Here is a 15,959-nt window from a genome sequence, read left to right as displayed (position 1 = left end):
TAGGGACCTATACTTACACACATGAGTCACATGAAAGAAGAATCCTGCTGGAAAGACCGGTAAAACCAACAGCTAAAGCCAAGGAGTAACAAATGCAATCAACATCACTGAGGAAGAGGTAACTGAGGAAGATACTAGCACTATCCATCTTTCTAAAAGTCAATCAATGCAAGTGCAAAGATTGTTATGAATCATGTAATGATCATTTTCACTAATGTATCATTTCTTAAATTCTATGACTTCGGTCATACCAAATTGTAACCCTTATTTTCAAATAAAAGGTTTTTGTTAAAAAAAATAAAAAAAGGTCACATTTGTACGCAAATAAAATTAAATATACCTGGTGTAATTGTAATTTCACGCTCGTATTTATAGTCGCCAATATGTCCGGCAACCCATGCGAAGAGGTTATAAGTGCCAGGTCTCACATTCGCTATGGTGAACGTCCCCGTTTTGTCTGCTTGTGTCCAAAATTGATATCCCTTTGTCCAAAATTAATATTTTAAACTATTAAACGCGCTGTGAAAACATCCACAATGGTGGTATTACACCAAAGGTCTGCATTAAAAAAATGAAAAATAGAAGAAAAAAAAAAGGAGAGAGCAGAAACCGTCTTGTCTTTTGAAAGAGACTATTATTAGAGATCTTCAATGCGTATTTGTCATGATGTGATTGGTATCAATTTTCTTTATTTAAAAACTTTATATCTAATTAATTGAGAGATTCTTGGAAGAGTTCTAACCGATAACATAATTTATCTTCTGAAGGGTATTGCCGCAGGATTGCAAACACCGGTTAAATGAGTGGGTCTCTGAGAGAAAGCAGACTTGAGTCTCTTTTCTGTCTTCCCTTTTATAGAATAATCTCTTCTTTTTTGAATCGAAATAACAACTACGTTTAGATTACAGTATATTTAAGATGATCACTGTCTCAGAAACAGAGCAGTATTTAGTTTAATACAACGACAAGAATAAAACTTTTTCTCAACGGTGTGGATACATAAAATATTACTGTAATCTAAACGTAGTTGTTATTTTCGATTCAAAAAAAAAGAGATTATTCTATAAAAGGGAAGACAGAAAAGAGACTCAAGTCTGCTTTCTCTCAGAGACCCACTCATTTAACCGGTGTTTTGCAATCCTGCGGCAATACCCTTCAAGAAGATCTTTGTGTCCAAGAGTCTGCAACAAAAAGATTTTAATGGCACTGCAAAGTAAAAGGAATAAGAAACAGAGGACTCTGTTTTTGCTTTTGTTTACCTGGAGCACGAGGCTCTTGGTTTCTTCAAAGTTGGTTCTGAGTTTCTCTCCAAAGGCCCATAAATCTTTCGAGACAAGAAGTTTGTCATACAATGACTGCTCAATGACTTCACGATCAACTGTCACTCAGGAGTGAGCCATTAACTGTGTCCGGTGGCTGAGACAATATAGCATGATGAGTGGGACCACCTCCTCTTCTAACTATGCCACCACGGCCATGAAACATAGTTGGCTTCACTCCATATTGCTTAGCGACCTTCACAAGCTCTTCTTGAGCTTTGTATAGCTCCCAAGCAGCTGAGTGACTCCCAGCGTCTTTCCCTGAATCGGAGTAACCTATCATAACCTCTTGAAACGTCGGGACACCAACTTCCTCTTGGATCCGGTGTATGAGACAAAAAGATCATCCATTTTGTTAGAAGACGCAAACAATCCGAACTTTACAGAGGAAATCAGCTCCTATGTCTAAACAAAGAAAATAAATTTGCTATTTTAAGTTATAATAAAAATATATATTATTAAAGGTTGGCTTATACCTACTCGTTGGAGTTAGAGAAACATATTTAGATCTCCAATTGACACAATTTCCTTTTTCTTAATCCCTTCCATATCAACACATGGGAAAACCTCATGTACCTCCCAAACTGCATGGAGAACGTATGTTTTCATAAGATAATCAAACATTTAGGTCGTTGAATACAACAGTATGAATACTTACTTGGTGGTGAAGTCTTTGAGGCAGCCTCGTCCCACAAAGATTAGTAGACGATCACAGTTCTGGAGTTGGAAATATAAAAAAACATATCAGGCAAGAGTTACAAAATTGATTATAGGACAAACGCAATAGATCAGTGGCGATAGAAAAAAGTGGTCGCTACCTTTTCATCTAGGAAGAGGATAGTGATTCTCATAAATCCCAGAAGCTAAGGAGGCGGGCGTCAAACGTTGTGTGGCTAACGGCGGTTTGAGAAACTGGAGCATCAGAGGCATACATCTTAGAGAAGTTGTTAAAATCTGTGACGGCGTTATATTTCTCAGAAGAGACTGAAGCAAGTCAAACCCTAAATCAACCATTGAAGAGGATGATAATAAACGGAAGAGACTTTGGTTCTAAATATCTGGTTTTTATCTTATTGGGCCATGAGTTTATACAAATGACATATATTACAACGAACGTAACAAAATAATCACTCGACATCTGAAACGCAAACATCATTTTTTCTTGTGAGACCCATATATTGCTGATGTGGAACTCTAAGAAGAGAGTGAAGTGTCCTATTTTTCTTTTTTTTTGGACAAAAGTAAAGTGTCCTACTATAATATAGATTACTAAAGAGTTACATATGTATATGCTGTCATTTTATTTGTTGTTAAGAAACATTGTATATAATAACTTGATGAAAACAAAATGAAGAATAACATTTTCGTTAACTTTGGAAGCATGTAATAGTCAAAATATTTATTTCACTGGTTACAAAAATTATTGATTATTAATAACAAATCTTCTTATTTAAAAAAATAAAAAAAATAAACTCTCATATCACTCACTTATCTATATTTAAGAGATTATTGTTTGGCTCCTGAAGGACCTTCCAATCGAAGATAATCATACATAACACCTGCAAAAATACTAGTGACCCGGTTTTGAGTGAGATAAATCGTATTGTCACCAACCTTGAGCAAATTCGTCTGAACGCCTATATTGAACAATCTGTATAACCCGTGAATTCCATGTCTAGCGATCGCGTTATCCCGACCTACCATCCCAGTCCTGAACATAGGTTTGGTGCTAGGTGGTTTGTTAACCTCAACTAATATATCGGCAGTGTTGGCTGCAGCCAAAGCCATTCGAAGAGTATAATTTCCATTTTGGGACACTTCTTTTAAGTTAAAAACAATTTTCCATGTCGTTGCTTGAAGTTTCTTTCCTCCAGTTTTTCTGTTTAACAGAAAATATTATCGAATCAATATATTAAGTGAAAATAAAACATTTTAAAGGAAATATATATTACCTGTTGAGATGTGCAAAGAACCAATCTTTTTTATAGTCACTCACTCCAACAGTAAAAGTAACATCTTCTTTAGGATACACTGCACTGTAACGATCCCATAGACCATATTGTCTAAATCTGTAACATTACATAGATAAAACACCATTTAGTATATATTTGAAAACTATGCTGCGAATCATTTCTGACCGGGTGCTTAATTTATATTACCTGTCTTCAGGAGCATTTGGGTGATTAGCATATAGTTTGGTTATAAGGGCTGGGTCCGGATCCGGGATATTGAATTCTGCGGCGCTCCGATCCGGTACACCGATCTCCCACAACGTTGGACCACTTCTTGGCGGCTCATACACTAAGGGTCCTACGTTTATTTCCTTACCTACACGTAATGAACAAATGAATTATCTCTAGTTGGATCTATAGGGACCTATACTTACACACATGAGTCACATGAAAGAAGAATCCTGCTGGAAAGACCGGTAAAACCAACAGCTAAAGCCAAGGAGTAACAAATGCAATCAACATCACTGAGGAAGAGGTAACTGAGGAAGATACTAGCACTATCCATCTTTCTAAAAGTCAATCAATGCAAGTGCAAAGATTGTTTATGAATCATGTAATGATCATTTCACTATGTATCATTTCTTAAATTCTATGACTTCGGTCATACCAAATTGTAACCCTTATTTTCAAATAAAAGGTTTTTGTTAAAAAAAATAAAAAAAGGTCACATTTGTACGCAAATAAAATTAAATATACCTGGTGTAATTGTAATTTCACGCTCGTATTTATAGTCGCCAATATGTCCGGCAACCCATGCGAAGAGGTTATAAGTGCCAGGTCTCACATTCGCTATGGTGAACGTCCCCGTTTTGTCTGCTTGTGTCCAAAATTGATATCCCTTTGTCCAAAATTAATATTTTAAACTATTAAACGCGCTGTGAAAACATCCACAATGGTGGTATTACACCAAAGGTCTGCATTAAAAAAATGAAAAATAGAAGAAAAAAAAGGAGAGAGCAGAAACCGTCTTGTCTTTTGAAAGAGACTATTATTAGAGATCTTCATGCGTATTTGTCATGATGTGATTGGTATCAATTTTCTTTATTTAAAAACTTTATATCTAATTAATTGAGAGATTCTTGGAAGAGTTCTACCGATAACAATACTCTAATAATCCATGTATTAAATCGTTGTATAACGAGTTATATAGCAAGAAATTATTAAATATCTTTAGTCATCGAAAATTTTCATATCAAAACTTAAGAGTACTGCCTATAGCATATAGTCGGCATGCCAATACTTAAACTAAAAATAAAAATGTAATACCTTGGTTTCGGCTTGCCATGAACCAACTTCACCAGGTAATGCTAAACCCACAAAAGCAATTTCTTCGTTTAACTTCGACTTGCTTTTGAAACTACAAAAATCAGAATTTCACACATTTGGATTTAAATGAATATCCAGAAGATATGTAAGATAATATTTGTTTACCTGTCCTTGACAGATAGTTGACCCTGGACTGTTCCTCTTTGTTGGCGAAGAGGGTAATCTTCTGACTTCACGAACTCATAAGGCCAGCTTTTAACCTCGGCAGCCAACTAAACAATTGGTTTAACATTGTAAATGTAAATAGGAATAACCCTGATGATTCAAACTAATTGAATTCACACGATAACAAGACCTGTCGTTTAGCATCGGTCCACATGAGATCGGGAGAGGGGGCAGAGTTGAGATAAACAAAGACAGGACCAAACATCTTCTTCCACGGCTCACCGCTTGCGTAAGTTGTGTTGATTTCTTTTCCAGCATAGTGTGTACTTGTAAACATCTAAAACCAAATATTCTTAGTTAAATACGAATAATTAAGAGAATACAATGATATATATATATATATATATATGAATCAACGTTATTTAAATCATTTTTGTTTTATTAAATTAGGGTTTTTATAAAAGAAATAGTTCATAATAACTACCTTATATAAACATAAATTGTGTCTTAACTGAGAAAGGATGGACTTACAGAAAGTAAGGTGGGTCCAGTATGAGAAGTGAGTTCTTGTTTGACGGGCCCACAAGTACGGAACTCGTTGCTGGCAGTAATAATCCAGAAGCCGACACGTTGTTCTGAAGCGAGCCAACCATGTAGTCTGTTGTCCTTGCTTTCCATCGAGTAAAGATACTTATCGTCAACCTGCGTCACAACAAATCACTTATCCAATGTTTAATTTGATTTGTTTAATTGTTTTTTTGGTATCAACGACTTAATTAATTTTTCAAAGCATATTTATGGTTCCTTGTATGGCTATGTATATTTACAATTTTACACAAATGAAAATGATTTCAATGTAGTTTAGTATTAGCGGTATTATATATAGTTGGCGTTCAAAAATATTTCAAGATTTATATACAGTTTTGTATTAATTGTGGAGTCGAAACTTGATTTAATATGAATTAAACTATACAAATTTTGTGGATCGATTTTTATATACCTGCCCTTTAAATAATTTATTTTTTGGTTTTACCATCCGAACCGCTTCTTTGTATTCCAATGGAGCTGCACTACCATCGGTAAGATTTCGATCTGCCTCTAAAGGCATTAGATTCTGTCGATGATCGTCTACAGCCATATAATCGAACCTGAAAAAAAAAAATTCGTAAGAGAGGAAAACAAATTTATCAACCACAATGATTAGATTTTTAATAAAACATATATAATACTTACTTTGTAGCGTTAAGCTTGTAGACTATTCTGGTTTGGTCCATTGTTACCGTCGGCCAACTTTTTAACCTCTCTACCACACCGTACATATACACTCCACTTACACCGCGTCGAATAATATATCTGTTCAAAGGAAATTATTTTGAAATCAATCTATAGCTAGAGCACGCAGCTGATGCTCTTGCTAAAAGAGATTTGCTTTACAGTGTTCCTATTATGTAAGTTCTTCTATTAATGAGTCGGTTGTTAGAAAAAAAGGAATCTATATCTAACTTTATCAGAAAAAAAAACAGTGACATTTTTTCTTTGAAAATTGATGTACCTTTTATCTACGTTTAGTGGAATTGTCGAGCCGCGTTTAGAGGTATCCCATGTTTTTGAAAATGAAATTTCGACTTGCTCACTTGTTTGGCTTATTATCTTGAACTTTTCTCCTATTAAACTGTTAAAACAAAATATTAATAGGAAATAAATACACATGTTTTCCAAAAAGGGAACTTTTTTCTGATGATATATGAACAAAAATATAAGAAAAGAGTTTTTAACACTCACAAATCTGTTTGCGATACTTGTCCTGGTTCATACCATACTATATCCCAATACCTGTGTATATATAATAACAATAATAATTTATCAAACGAAACATTTTACTACTTTTCTGAAAGCTATATAACATTTTACCAAAAGAAAAGAAACTTATCGTACACACGATTCTTAGTTCTTTCGTTCAACACATTGTCAAAGCCCTTATACTTGATTGCAGTTACTAAGCCGGCTGGATTCGAGAAGGTGAGTTGGATGATACCATTATCAACAACCACCTTAAAAAAACAACAGAGTAAGCAACAAATCTCATGAATAACAATTATTTTGGACCGACGTATTATACTATTATGATATATCAAAATAATAAATTCTTTTACCAAAAAGGAATAAAACATTATAGTAGTATATTTAAACCAGGTATTAGAACTTAGAAGATAGAATATTTTGACCCAAAAGAAAAAAGAAGATAGAATATAAACTTCGATCATACTTGTTCGCCAGCTGTGTTAACCGTAACCTTTTGTCCCGATTCTGCAGTATTTGATTCGCTTCTGTAATTGGAAAAATAAACAATTAAAAATAAAGAAAATTTGAGAAATCCAATTAAACATGCTCAAAATGCTCGCTTGAATGACTTATGTGTATATACGACAGGGGAGATAATTTAATTACTTCAAACATCTGAATTTGAGGATAAACACGGGTTTTTATATATAAAAGGAGGATAAACACGAAATAAAAATAGATTGAGACATAGAACAAAATATAATTCCACAAACACAAAAAAATCGACCAAAAAAACACAATTATTATGTATCTTTCCCTTCAATATTTTTTTTTTGGTAAAGTCACTAGCGTATGCCAATCGATAATCTTCTTTTTTGGGCAACTAATAGACATAAGTTCGTAGAACCCGACTAAGTGAAAAACATACAAGTTACTAGAACGTACCGCAACGTTCGGGAATGAACACCTTGAAGAAGGAATATCAGAACAAAACCCTGAGTTATGACCCGATCCATCTCCTTGACTAATTCACTGAACCTCAGCCAACAAAGAAAACACAAGATCAGACAATATGCTTTCTTATCCCAAAATGATACTCTATGGTCTAAAATATTTACACACTAATTAAGATAACTAGAAATGATTCATAAATACGTACATTTTCTTGTATGATTTCCCTATTTGTCTATTTATTGAGTTCCTTTTCAGCTTTATTCTTATGATGAGCCTTCTCCACTGAAGAAATTTGTATCACTTATACAATTTTTTTTTTGTTTTTGATTTACCACTTTTTTTGTTGTTTTTACTCACTATGTTTTATAACTCTGATCCAAGTTGGAGGGGTACTTATTATCAAGAAAAACTGGTTACAACTGCGAAATTTACTGTAAGTACGTGAAAAATTTGTGGTTATTTGATGAACACCTACGCGCAACCACAAATGTTTTTGAGTTTTGAATTTCTGAATATTGTTCAAAAATTTTATCCTTTATTTTCGATCCATGATATCCATAAATAGCAAAAGTTGAATCTGCCTATCTTAACTACAGTTAGCCATAAGTTTAAAGGTAACTATTTTTTATGTAGCCATAAAATATATTATTACCTCTGTTTTATAATAATTGTTACTTTAGAATTATGCACACAAATTAAAAAAATATTTAATTTTACATATTTTATATATAAAAATATCATTACTAATACATTTATTCATATTTCAACAAATGAAAAAATAAACTGGAAAATAAAATTAATAAATTCTGCATTAAAATAGTAGAATGATATTTGTTTTGCAACCAGAAATTTTCTATACAACAATATTTAATATGAAGCAGAAGGGGAGTATAATTAATATCCATGAAATTTGAAGCTATATTAACTCACTCAATTGTTATTAAATTTTTTTATACTTAATATGGACCTTCCAAACGAAGATAATCATACATAACACCTGTAAAAAAACTAGTATTCCGATTTTGAGTAAGAAAAACTGTATTATCGCCAACCCTAAGCAACTTTCTTTGAACATCGATACTGTATAATCTGTACAGACCATGAATTCCATGCCTAGCGATCGCGTTGTCCTGACCTATTAACCCGGTCTTGAAAATAGGATGGGAATTGGCTTTATTAACCCGAACAAACAAATCCGCTTTTGTGGCTGAAGCCAGAGCTATTCGAAGTGTGTAATTTCCTGTTTTAATCACTGTTTTTAAATTAAACACAATTTTCCATGTCGTTGCTTGATATTTTTCTTTTCCAGAATATCTGTATTTTAAAAAATATTTAAAAATCAAAAGATTTAAGTGAATATTAAATATATAGAACTTCAAATATATATACAGTATTTACCTGTTGACATGTGCATAGAACCAATCTTTTTTATAGTCACTTACTCCAGTAGTAAAAACAAGATCTTTTCGAGGATACAAAACACTGTAACGATTCCATAGACCATATTGTCTAAATCTGTATTGTTATATATATAGATAAAACACCATTTAGTATATATGATCATAGTACACTGTAAATCATATCCAACCGGGTGCTTAATTAATATACGCACCTGTCTTGAGAAGGATTTGCGTTATTAAGATAAAGTTTGGTGAAAAGGGTTGGATCCGGATCTGGGATATTGAATTCTGCTGCGGTCCGATCCGGTACCCCGATTTCCCACAGCGTCGGACCATTTCTTGGCGGCTCGTACACGATGGGTCCTACGTTTATCTTTTTGCCTACACAAACAAACACACAAATGAAACAAATAACTTGCCCATGTTGTGTACCACATATTTTGGTATTAGCTAATAATGTACGAACTAACGGACATCAATGCTTCGCTTGTCCGATCTAAAGTAGTTTACTTACCACACATGTTACATTTTTGTATGCAAATAAATGAAATATACCTGGTGTGATGATAATGTCACACTCGTATTTATAGTCTCCGATAAATCCGACGACCCATGCGTAGAGGCTATAACTTCCTGGTCTCACATTCGCTATAGCGAACCTCCCCATTTTGTCTGCTCGTGTCCAAAATTGATATCCCTTTGTCCATAGTTAAAATTCAAAACTATTAAAAGCCGTTATTAATCAGTCTTGGCTGTATCGTCATGTTGCCAAGTCCAGATATTAAACCGTTATATAGCATAAAACAAATATATTTGTTTTCATTGCATGTACTGAGTGTAGCATATAGCCGGCATGCCAATGGTTATCAAAACAAAATAATATATACACATATTACCTTGTTTTCGGTTTGCCATGAACCAGCTTGACCAGGTAATGCTAAACCCACAAAAGCAAATTCCCCGTTTAACTTCGACTTGCTTTTGTAACTACAAAATTCAGTATTTTCTTAACTACAAAATTCAGTGTTTCACACATTTGGATTTAATTGAGTATTCTGAAGAATATATATTTGTTTACCTGTCCATGACAAATAGTTGACCCTTGACTGTTCCTCTTTGTTGGCAAAGAGGGTAGTCTACTGACTTCACGAAGTCATAAGGCCAGCTTTGAACCTCCTCAGCCATCTAAACAAAAGATTTAACATTGCAAATGTAAATAACAATAATCACGATAATTCAAACAAATTGAAAGCACACGACATCGAAACCTGTCGTTTAGCATCGGTCCAAAGGAGATCACTAGAGGAGCCAGAGTTGAGATAGACAAAGACAGGACCAAATATTTTCTTCCACGGCTCATCGCTTGCATAAGCTGTATTAATTTCTTTTCCCACGTAATGTATACTTGTAAACATCTAAAAACACAATATTGTTAATTACATCCGAATAATTAAGAAAGCAAAATGAAATATACTTCAAGTTCACTGCAGCTTTTAGTTTATGTAATTTCTACGTTCCAAATCAAACGGGAGATTTCAAGTTCTCTGAATCGGCATTATATTTTTATTTAATCGTTCAAGTCTTCTTAAAATTTTATATTCATTGAAATCAAAATTATTCGTTTTTAATTTCCTTATAAAAGTTTATTTAAAATCAACAAAACTAAAAGGTTATGAAAATTATATGTTTTTTTACATCCTATATAAAAAACAAAGTGAAAACGTCATAAAATTTATGAAAAGGAAAACAAATTTTCTTATTTTTGTTAATTTTAATTTATAATAACACAACCCTTTTTGTAACATAAATTGTGTACTGAAAATATGGACTCACAGAAAGTACGGTGGGTCCAACATGAGAAGTGAGATCTTGTTTGATGGGCCCACATGTACGGAACTCATCACTGGGAGTAATCATCCAGAAGCCCACACGTTGTTCAGAAGAGATCCAACCATGTACTTTGTTGTCCTTGTCTTCCATCGAGTACATATACTTATCGTCAACCTGCGTCACAAGTCACAACCAATCATTTATCTTGTTGCTATAAAAATATTTACCATAGACTGGTTTAAATATTTAAGGTTCATTGTTTTTTTTGTGTGTAAAACATTTAAGGTTCATTGTTCATATATATTGTGTAGTCATAGTGGAGTCGAAGTTTAATTTTATAGGAACTAAACTATATTAATTTATGCATCGAAAAAAAAACTAAAAAAAATTATGCATCGAATTCAGATACCTGTCCTTTAAGCATATGATTTTGTGGATTCTTCAACCGAACCGCTTCTTTGTAAGCCAATCTGGCGGCAACCTACGTTACATGGAAACGGAAGCGGGTACGTGGAAGCGGAAGCGTATGGAAACGCAGAAGCGAGATTTTTCAAAAAATTAGGAAGCGGGTACGTGTTGGAAGCGTATATCTATATATAAGTATATATATATATTAAAATATAAGATAATCCTATAAAATTTAGGACTAAAAGTTATATAATTTAGATTTTAAATAAAGCATTTATTCATTTATTGAAACATTTCATGTCATAAATTAAGTTTAAAACAAATTATTATATTAATTATTTTTATACTTCATAAATAATTTACACAATATATTTAAATATAAGATATACCTTTTACTAAAAACTTCAATTCATAAAGAAAATTTATAGTATTAGTTTTAATATTTGTATATTTCTATTCACTCATTTTTTACTATTAAAATTTTGATTTTATATAAATTAAAACTATGATTTTATATTTTTTATTGATTTATGACATTGTGGTCATTTTAAGAAACGGAAACGTGATTCCAAAATGGAATCGTAAGCTTCCAACGTGTTATTTAAGAGAATATTTTAGAAGCGTTTTGGAAGCGAGATTCCGTAAGCTTCCGCGAGATTCCGATTCCGATTCCGATTCCGAAGCGGGAAGCGGACATTCGATGAAGCTTCCGTGCAACCCAGGCGGCAACGCCATCGTTGATATCTCGATCTGCATTAGAAGGCATAGTTTTCTGCCGATTATCTGATATTGCCATAAAATCGAATCTGAAAAAGATGTTTTGTAAGAAGGGAAAAGAAAATTATCAGCCAAAAAAAATATTAGCCACAATGTTTTTGAAATCAAGCATTAATTAAAATTTTAATAATACATAATTGTTACCTTGTTGTGTCAAGCTTAAAGACGATTCTGGTTTGGTCCATCTCCACTTCCGGCCAACCTTCTAACCTCTCTAACACAGCATACATATGTACTCCGGATACACCACTCCGAATAATATACCTTTTTTTAAAGAATTCGAATAATATATATTTTCAACTAAATTAATTTAAATGAGTAATCTATATTTAACTTAACCGAAACAAAATCTTGTGACTATTTTTTTCTGTTGCAAATTGGTGTACCTTTTATCAACGTTTAATGGGGCTATCGATCCACGTCGAGTGATAGTCCATGTTCTTGAAAATGAAATTTCGACATGCTCAGTTGTTTGATTTATAATATCAAATTTTTCTCCTTTTAAACTGTTAAACATAATATTATCAGGAAAAAAATATTTTTGTTCACAAAGGAAATAAATTATATATATGTAAAATAGATGATTATTTGGATTGGATTATATGAACGAAAATATGCGAAGAGAGATTTAAATACTCACAAATCTGTTTGCGATTCTTTTTCGGGTTCATACCATACTACATCCCAATACCTATAAAATAAATAAATAAATATCATACGAAACATATTAGTAATACTTTTCTCAAAAGCTATATAAATTTATATCGTACCCGCGGTTCTTGATTTTGCCGTTCAACACATTGTTAATACCATTATATTTGATTCCGGTTATTAAGCCTGATGGATTCGAGAAGGTGACTTGGATGATACCATTATCAATGACAACCTTAATAAAACAACAAAGTAAGCAACAAATCTCATGTATAACATTCTTTTTTGGACCGAAGTATTCTAAATATATTAAAAGAATAAACATTTCATAAAAAGGAATAAAATATTATAATAGCAAATTTCAACCGAATATGAGAAGATGAAATAAGAACTTCGACCGTACTTGGTTAAGGCCAATTTTCTTAAGCGTAACCGGGGGAGATGCGAGGTTTTGTCCCGGTTTACCGATATTCGATTTGTTTCTGTAACATGAAAAATAAATAATTTAAAAAACATAGAATTTCAATTTAAAAAAATACAATTATCATCTGTCCCTTCAAATTAAAAAAAGTCACTAGAGTATCTCAGTCAATAATCTAATAGATATAATTTCGTAAGAACCCGACTTAGTGAATTTTTATTTTATTTTGGTCTAAATGTTAAAAGACCCGACTTAGTGATAGCATAGAGGTTACGACAACATACCCTGACGTTTGGGAGTAAACACCTTGAAGAAAAGATATCAGAACAAAAACTTGAGTCATGAACCGAGCCATCTTCTTTAACGGAACTCCGTTTCTCATCTCCTTCTCCGTCAAAGAAAGTAGAAGGTGAAAAACAATCTATCTTATTAAAACAGAAACATTCTGTTGGACCTAACATTTATTTTGTAAGTTTTTAAATTAAATACACCTTTATACTTTATAGTTAAACATACATTAAGTCACTAATGTTCCTTTCTTTATACTAATATCCATGTTTCCAAACAATATACTTATTTCTTTATATTACTATCAATGTTTCCAAACAATATATTTTTTATACTACTATCAATGTTTCCAAATAATACAATAATTAATCTTACTTATTTTATATCTATCATTTTCTCTTTAAAATTTTGTAGAAACGTCATAATTTCATAAATTGCAAAATAGTGAACTTTAAAATTTTGATTATAAGATTACAAATTATGAAACTATTACAATTTAAATCCAATTAGATTACATATCGGTCATCCATCAGTTCAATCGGTTAGTCTCGGGTTTTAGTGATTTTTTAATATGAAAATTTTTAAAAACATAAAATTGAATTGTCAGATCTCCGGATTAACAGTAATAATCACAATCGGGTTGAATTTAAAAATACTGATTTAAATGAAAAATATTTAAATACACACTCTTAAAAAATAACCAAAATATTTGTTAAATTATTAGTGAAATTTTTCATCGTAAAATATCCCGCGCTTCAAAAGCGCGGGTCAAAATCTAGTATGCTTTATATCCCAAAATGAGACTCTATGGTCTAAAACTATTTAGTATTTACACATTTAACATTCTTTTAAAGAACTTTACACATTAACATAACTAAATCGTAAACACGTACTTAACTTAGAAAAAATCACAATTTTCGTTTTGTCGAGTTCCTTTGCAGCTTTGATTCCTCGGAGAAGAAGATCAGGCCTCTTCACTGAAGAAGTTATATCTCTGGTACGATATTTATATTTTCCTATTTGATTTACCAATGTAATAAGATAGATTACAATCTCTAATTAATAATTAAAAAAAAAAACAAAGGAGATCCCTATCCTTTATAACTCAGATCAAAAGTAGAAGTCTATTTATTCTAATTGGTAACATGGAATCGTCTGATTTGTTTCTTTTTAATTTTGAAAATAAATGGTAAGTTACGAAACAAAGTTAATCCATATTTTTACTAAAAACAATTTATTATAATATTATTTGAGAAATGAATTTGTTTACGTGTCATTTAAATTAATATTATCATCTTTTCCATTATTTTATGATAAGTCATTAACTTAATTAGTATTATCATTTAAAATTTTACTTTAATATATGTATATATATGTCATGATATTTAAGATAATTAATAAACATTAAACATTAATTAATCTAATTTACCAATATATACTATTTCTTTTACAAAATATATTTTTAATATGTATACTTATCATATTTAGGATATTTAATAAATAAATATTAACAATATTTACGGATAATATTATTATTAAATTTATTTTATATTTAATTAATAAATAGATATTATCTATTAACAATAGCTACTTCCCTAATTCTTATTGGAAATATTGATCTAAATACAGATTATTACATTTACTGAAACTAAGATTAAAGATAAGCCATCAATAAAAATATGGTAAAAATAAATTATATACTTATGTTAATAATATATATATATATATATATATATATATATATAATATCTAACAATCATATTTTAGGTTAAAACATCAATTATATACTTATGTCAATATTTTATATATTTATATTAATATTAAACAATCATATTTCTAATCAAAAATAAATTAAATTTGTATTTCTACATGATGAATCACCAATGAATTTATGTTTAAATAAAATTTTACCCGTAAAATCAAAAATGTTATGAATAATATATTTAAAAGTAAAATAGTAAATATTATGTAAACTAAAAAAATGAACATTAGCTAAAAATGTTTATATATATGGAAGCATAAAAAAATGAGGACTAAAAAATTAAATAAATTTTTACAAATAATAATAACATAATATACATATAATCTAAGAGAATACATATATAATGTTTTGTAATTATTATTTTGCATTTTTGTCTCACTATTTTTAAAATATAAATTATATAGAATATATAATGTTTGTTGGATATTGTTATTTTGTTTATGTTTTACGGATTGTTGATTGTTTGTAATTATTTTCAGTGCCGCTGAATTTTTGTTACACATATACAATACATGTTTAATTTTCAAATCCAATTTTCTTAAGTTGTTTATTACTAAAAAATATTTTAATCCAAAATCTATATCGCATAAATAAAACATGAAAACATAGTTTAGTTTATAATTTATAAAATTAATTTTAAATTAGTATCTATTTAAATAATTTATTTCTTTTATCAAAATATATACATTATAGTTAAAATTGTTATATATATAAGCTATATTACGTGTCTGAAATAGTCACAATTTAGGGCTGGACAAAGTATATGAATCTGAAGAATCAAGCCGAATCCGATCCTAAAAATAGCACTGAATTCAAATCAAAATTGATCAAATATTCAAATGAGTTTAAATTTTGGTATTGAGATAATTAAAACCGAATCCGACCCGAGCCATCTTTATTCTCCACCGTAACTTCTACTCCATC

The 15,959-nt window shown here is 31.0% G+C and overlaps 2 protein-coding genes and 1 long non-coding RNA gene across 4 annotated transcripts; all 3 read right to left on the bottom strand.

Annotated features, from left to right (window-relative positions):
- Positions 1 to 926: 926 nt before the first annotated feature.
- Positions 927 to 2,400, bottom strand: LOC108821283 (uncharacterized). Of its 2 annotated transcripts, XR_008939343.1 has the most exons (5): positions 2,138 to 2,400; positions 1,978 to 2,036; positions 1,796 to 1,903; positions 1,260 to 1,724; positions 927 to 1,181 (listed from the first exon to the last, which is right to left on the bottom strand). It is a non-coding gene; the product is annotated as an uncharacterized LOC108821283 (long non-coding RNA). The 2 variants fall into 2 exon arrangements; XR_008939342.1 differs by having other exon boundaries at positions 1,260 to 1,903.
- Positions 2,401 to 2,680: 280 nt separating this feature from the next.
- Positions 2,681 to 8,102, bottom strand: LOC108820873 (uncharacterized). Its single transcript, XM_056995763.1, has 16 exons — positions 8,093 to 8,102; positions 7,490 to 7,649; positions 7,029 to 7,089; positions 6,698 to 6,813; positions 6,545 to 6,595; positions 6,315 to 6,434; positions 5,996 to 6,115; positions 5,763 to 5,910; positions 5,294 to 5,464; positions 4,953 to 5,099; positions 4,763 to 4,869; positions 4,598 to 4,688; positions 4,028 to 4,169; positions 3,479 to 3,647; positions 3,272 to 3,388; positions 2,681 to 3,198 (listed from the first exon to the last, which is right to left on the bottom strand). The coding sequence occupies exons 1-16, from the start codon at positions 8,100 to 8,102 to the stop codon at positions 2,826 to 2,828; spliced, it is 2,103 nt and encodes a 700-aa protein (XP_056851743.1). The 3' UTR covers positions 2,681 to 2,825.
- A 352-nt stretch (positions 8,103 to 8,454) lies between these two features.
- Positions 8,455 to 13,367, bottom strand: LOC130500810 (uncharacterized). The gene is made up of 16 exons (XM_056995764.1): positions 13,270 to 13,367; positions 12,968 to 13,046; positions 12,684 to 12,799; positions 12,554 to 12,604; positions 12,300 to 12,419; positions 12,058 to 12,177; positions 11,867 to 11,942; positions 11,138 to 11,209; positions 10,732 to 10,902; positions 10,167 to 10,313; positions 9,977 to 10,083; positions 9,795 to 9,885; positions 9,454 to 9,595; positions 9,111 to 9,279; positions 8,897 to 9,013; positions 8,455 to 8,812 (listed from the first exon to the last, which is right to left on the bottom strand). The coding sequence occupies exons 1-16, from the start codon at positions 13,365 to 13,367 to the stop codon at positions 8,455 to 8,457; spliced, it is 2,034 nt and encodes a 677-aa protein (XP_056851744.1).
- Positions 13,368 to 15,959: the final 2,592 nt, after the last annotated feature.

Source organism: Raphanus sativus, unplaced genomic scaffold (assembly GCF_000801105.2).
Source record: "Raphanus sativus cultivar WK10039 unplaced genomic scaffold, ASM80110v3 Scaffold0041, whole genome shotgun sequence".
NCBI classification, from domain to species: Eukaryota; Viridiplantae; Streptophyta; class Magnoliopsida; order Brassicales; family Brassicaceae; genus Raphanus; species Raphanus sativus.
Note: the sequence above shows the minus strand (reverse complement) of the source record. Positions and strands in the feature narration are given on the sequence as shown.

Bases quoted from the DNA above. Each gene is read 5' to 3' on its own strand.
- LOC108820873 (XM_056995763.1), bottom strand. The intron at 4,689-4,762 runs GTAAACAAATAT...TGATTTTTGTAG, and splicing joins CAACTATCTGTCAAGGACAG to TTTCAAAAGCAAGTCGAAGT. The intron at 3,648-4,027 runs GTATATTTAATT...CATTACGTGTAG, and splicing joins TGAAATTACAATTACACCAG to GTAAGGAAATAAACGTAGGA.
- LOC130500810 (XM_056995764.1), bottom strand. From the start codon at position 13,367: ATGAGAAACGGAGTTCCGTTAAAGAAGATGGCTCGGTTCATGACTCAA. The intron at 10,084-10,166 runs GTTTCGATGTCG...TCTTTTGTTTAG, and splicing joins GGACCGATGCTAAACGACAG to ATGGCTGAGGAGGTTCAAAG. The intron at 9,886-9,976 runs GTAAACAAATAT...TGAATTTTGTAG, and splicing joins CAACTATTTGTCATGGACAG to TTACAAAAGCAAGTCGAAGT.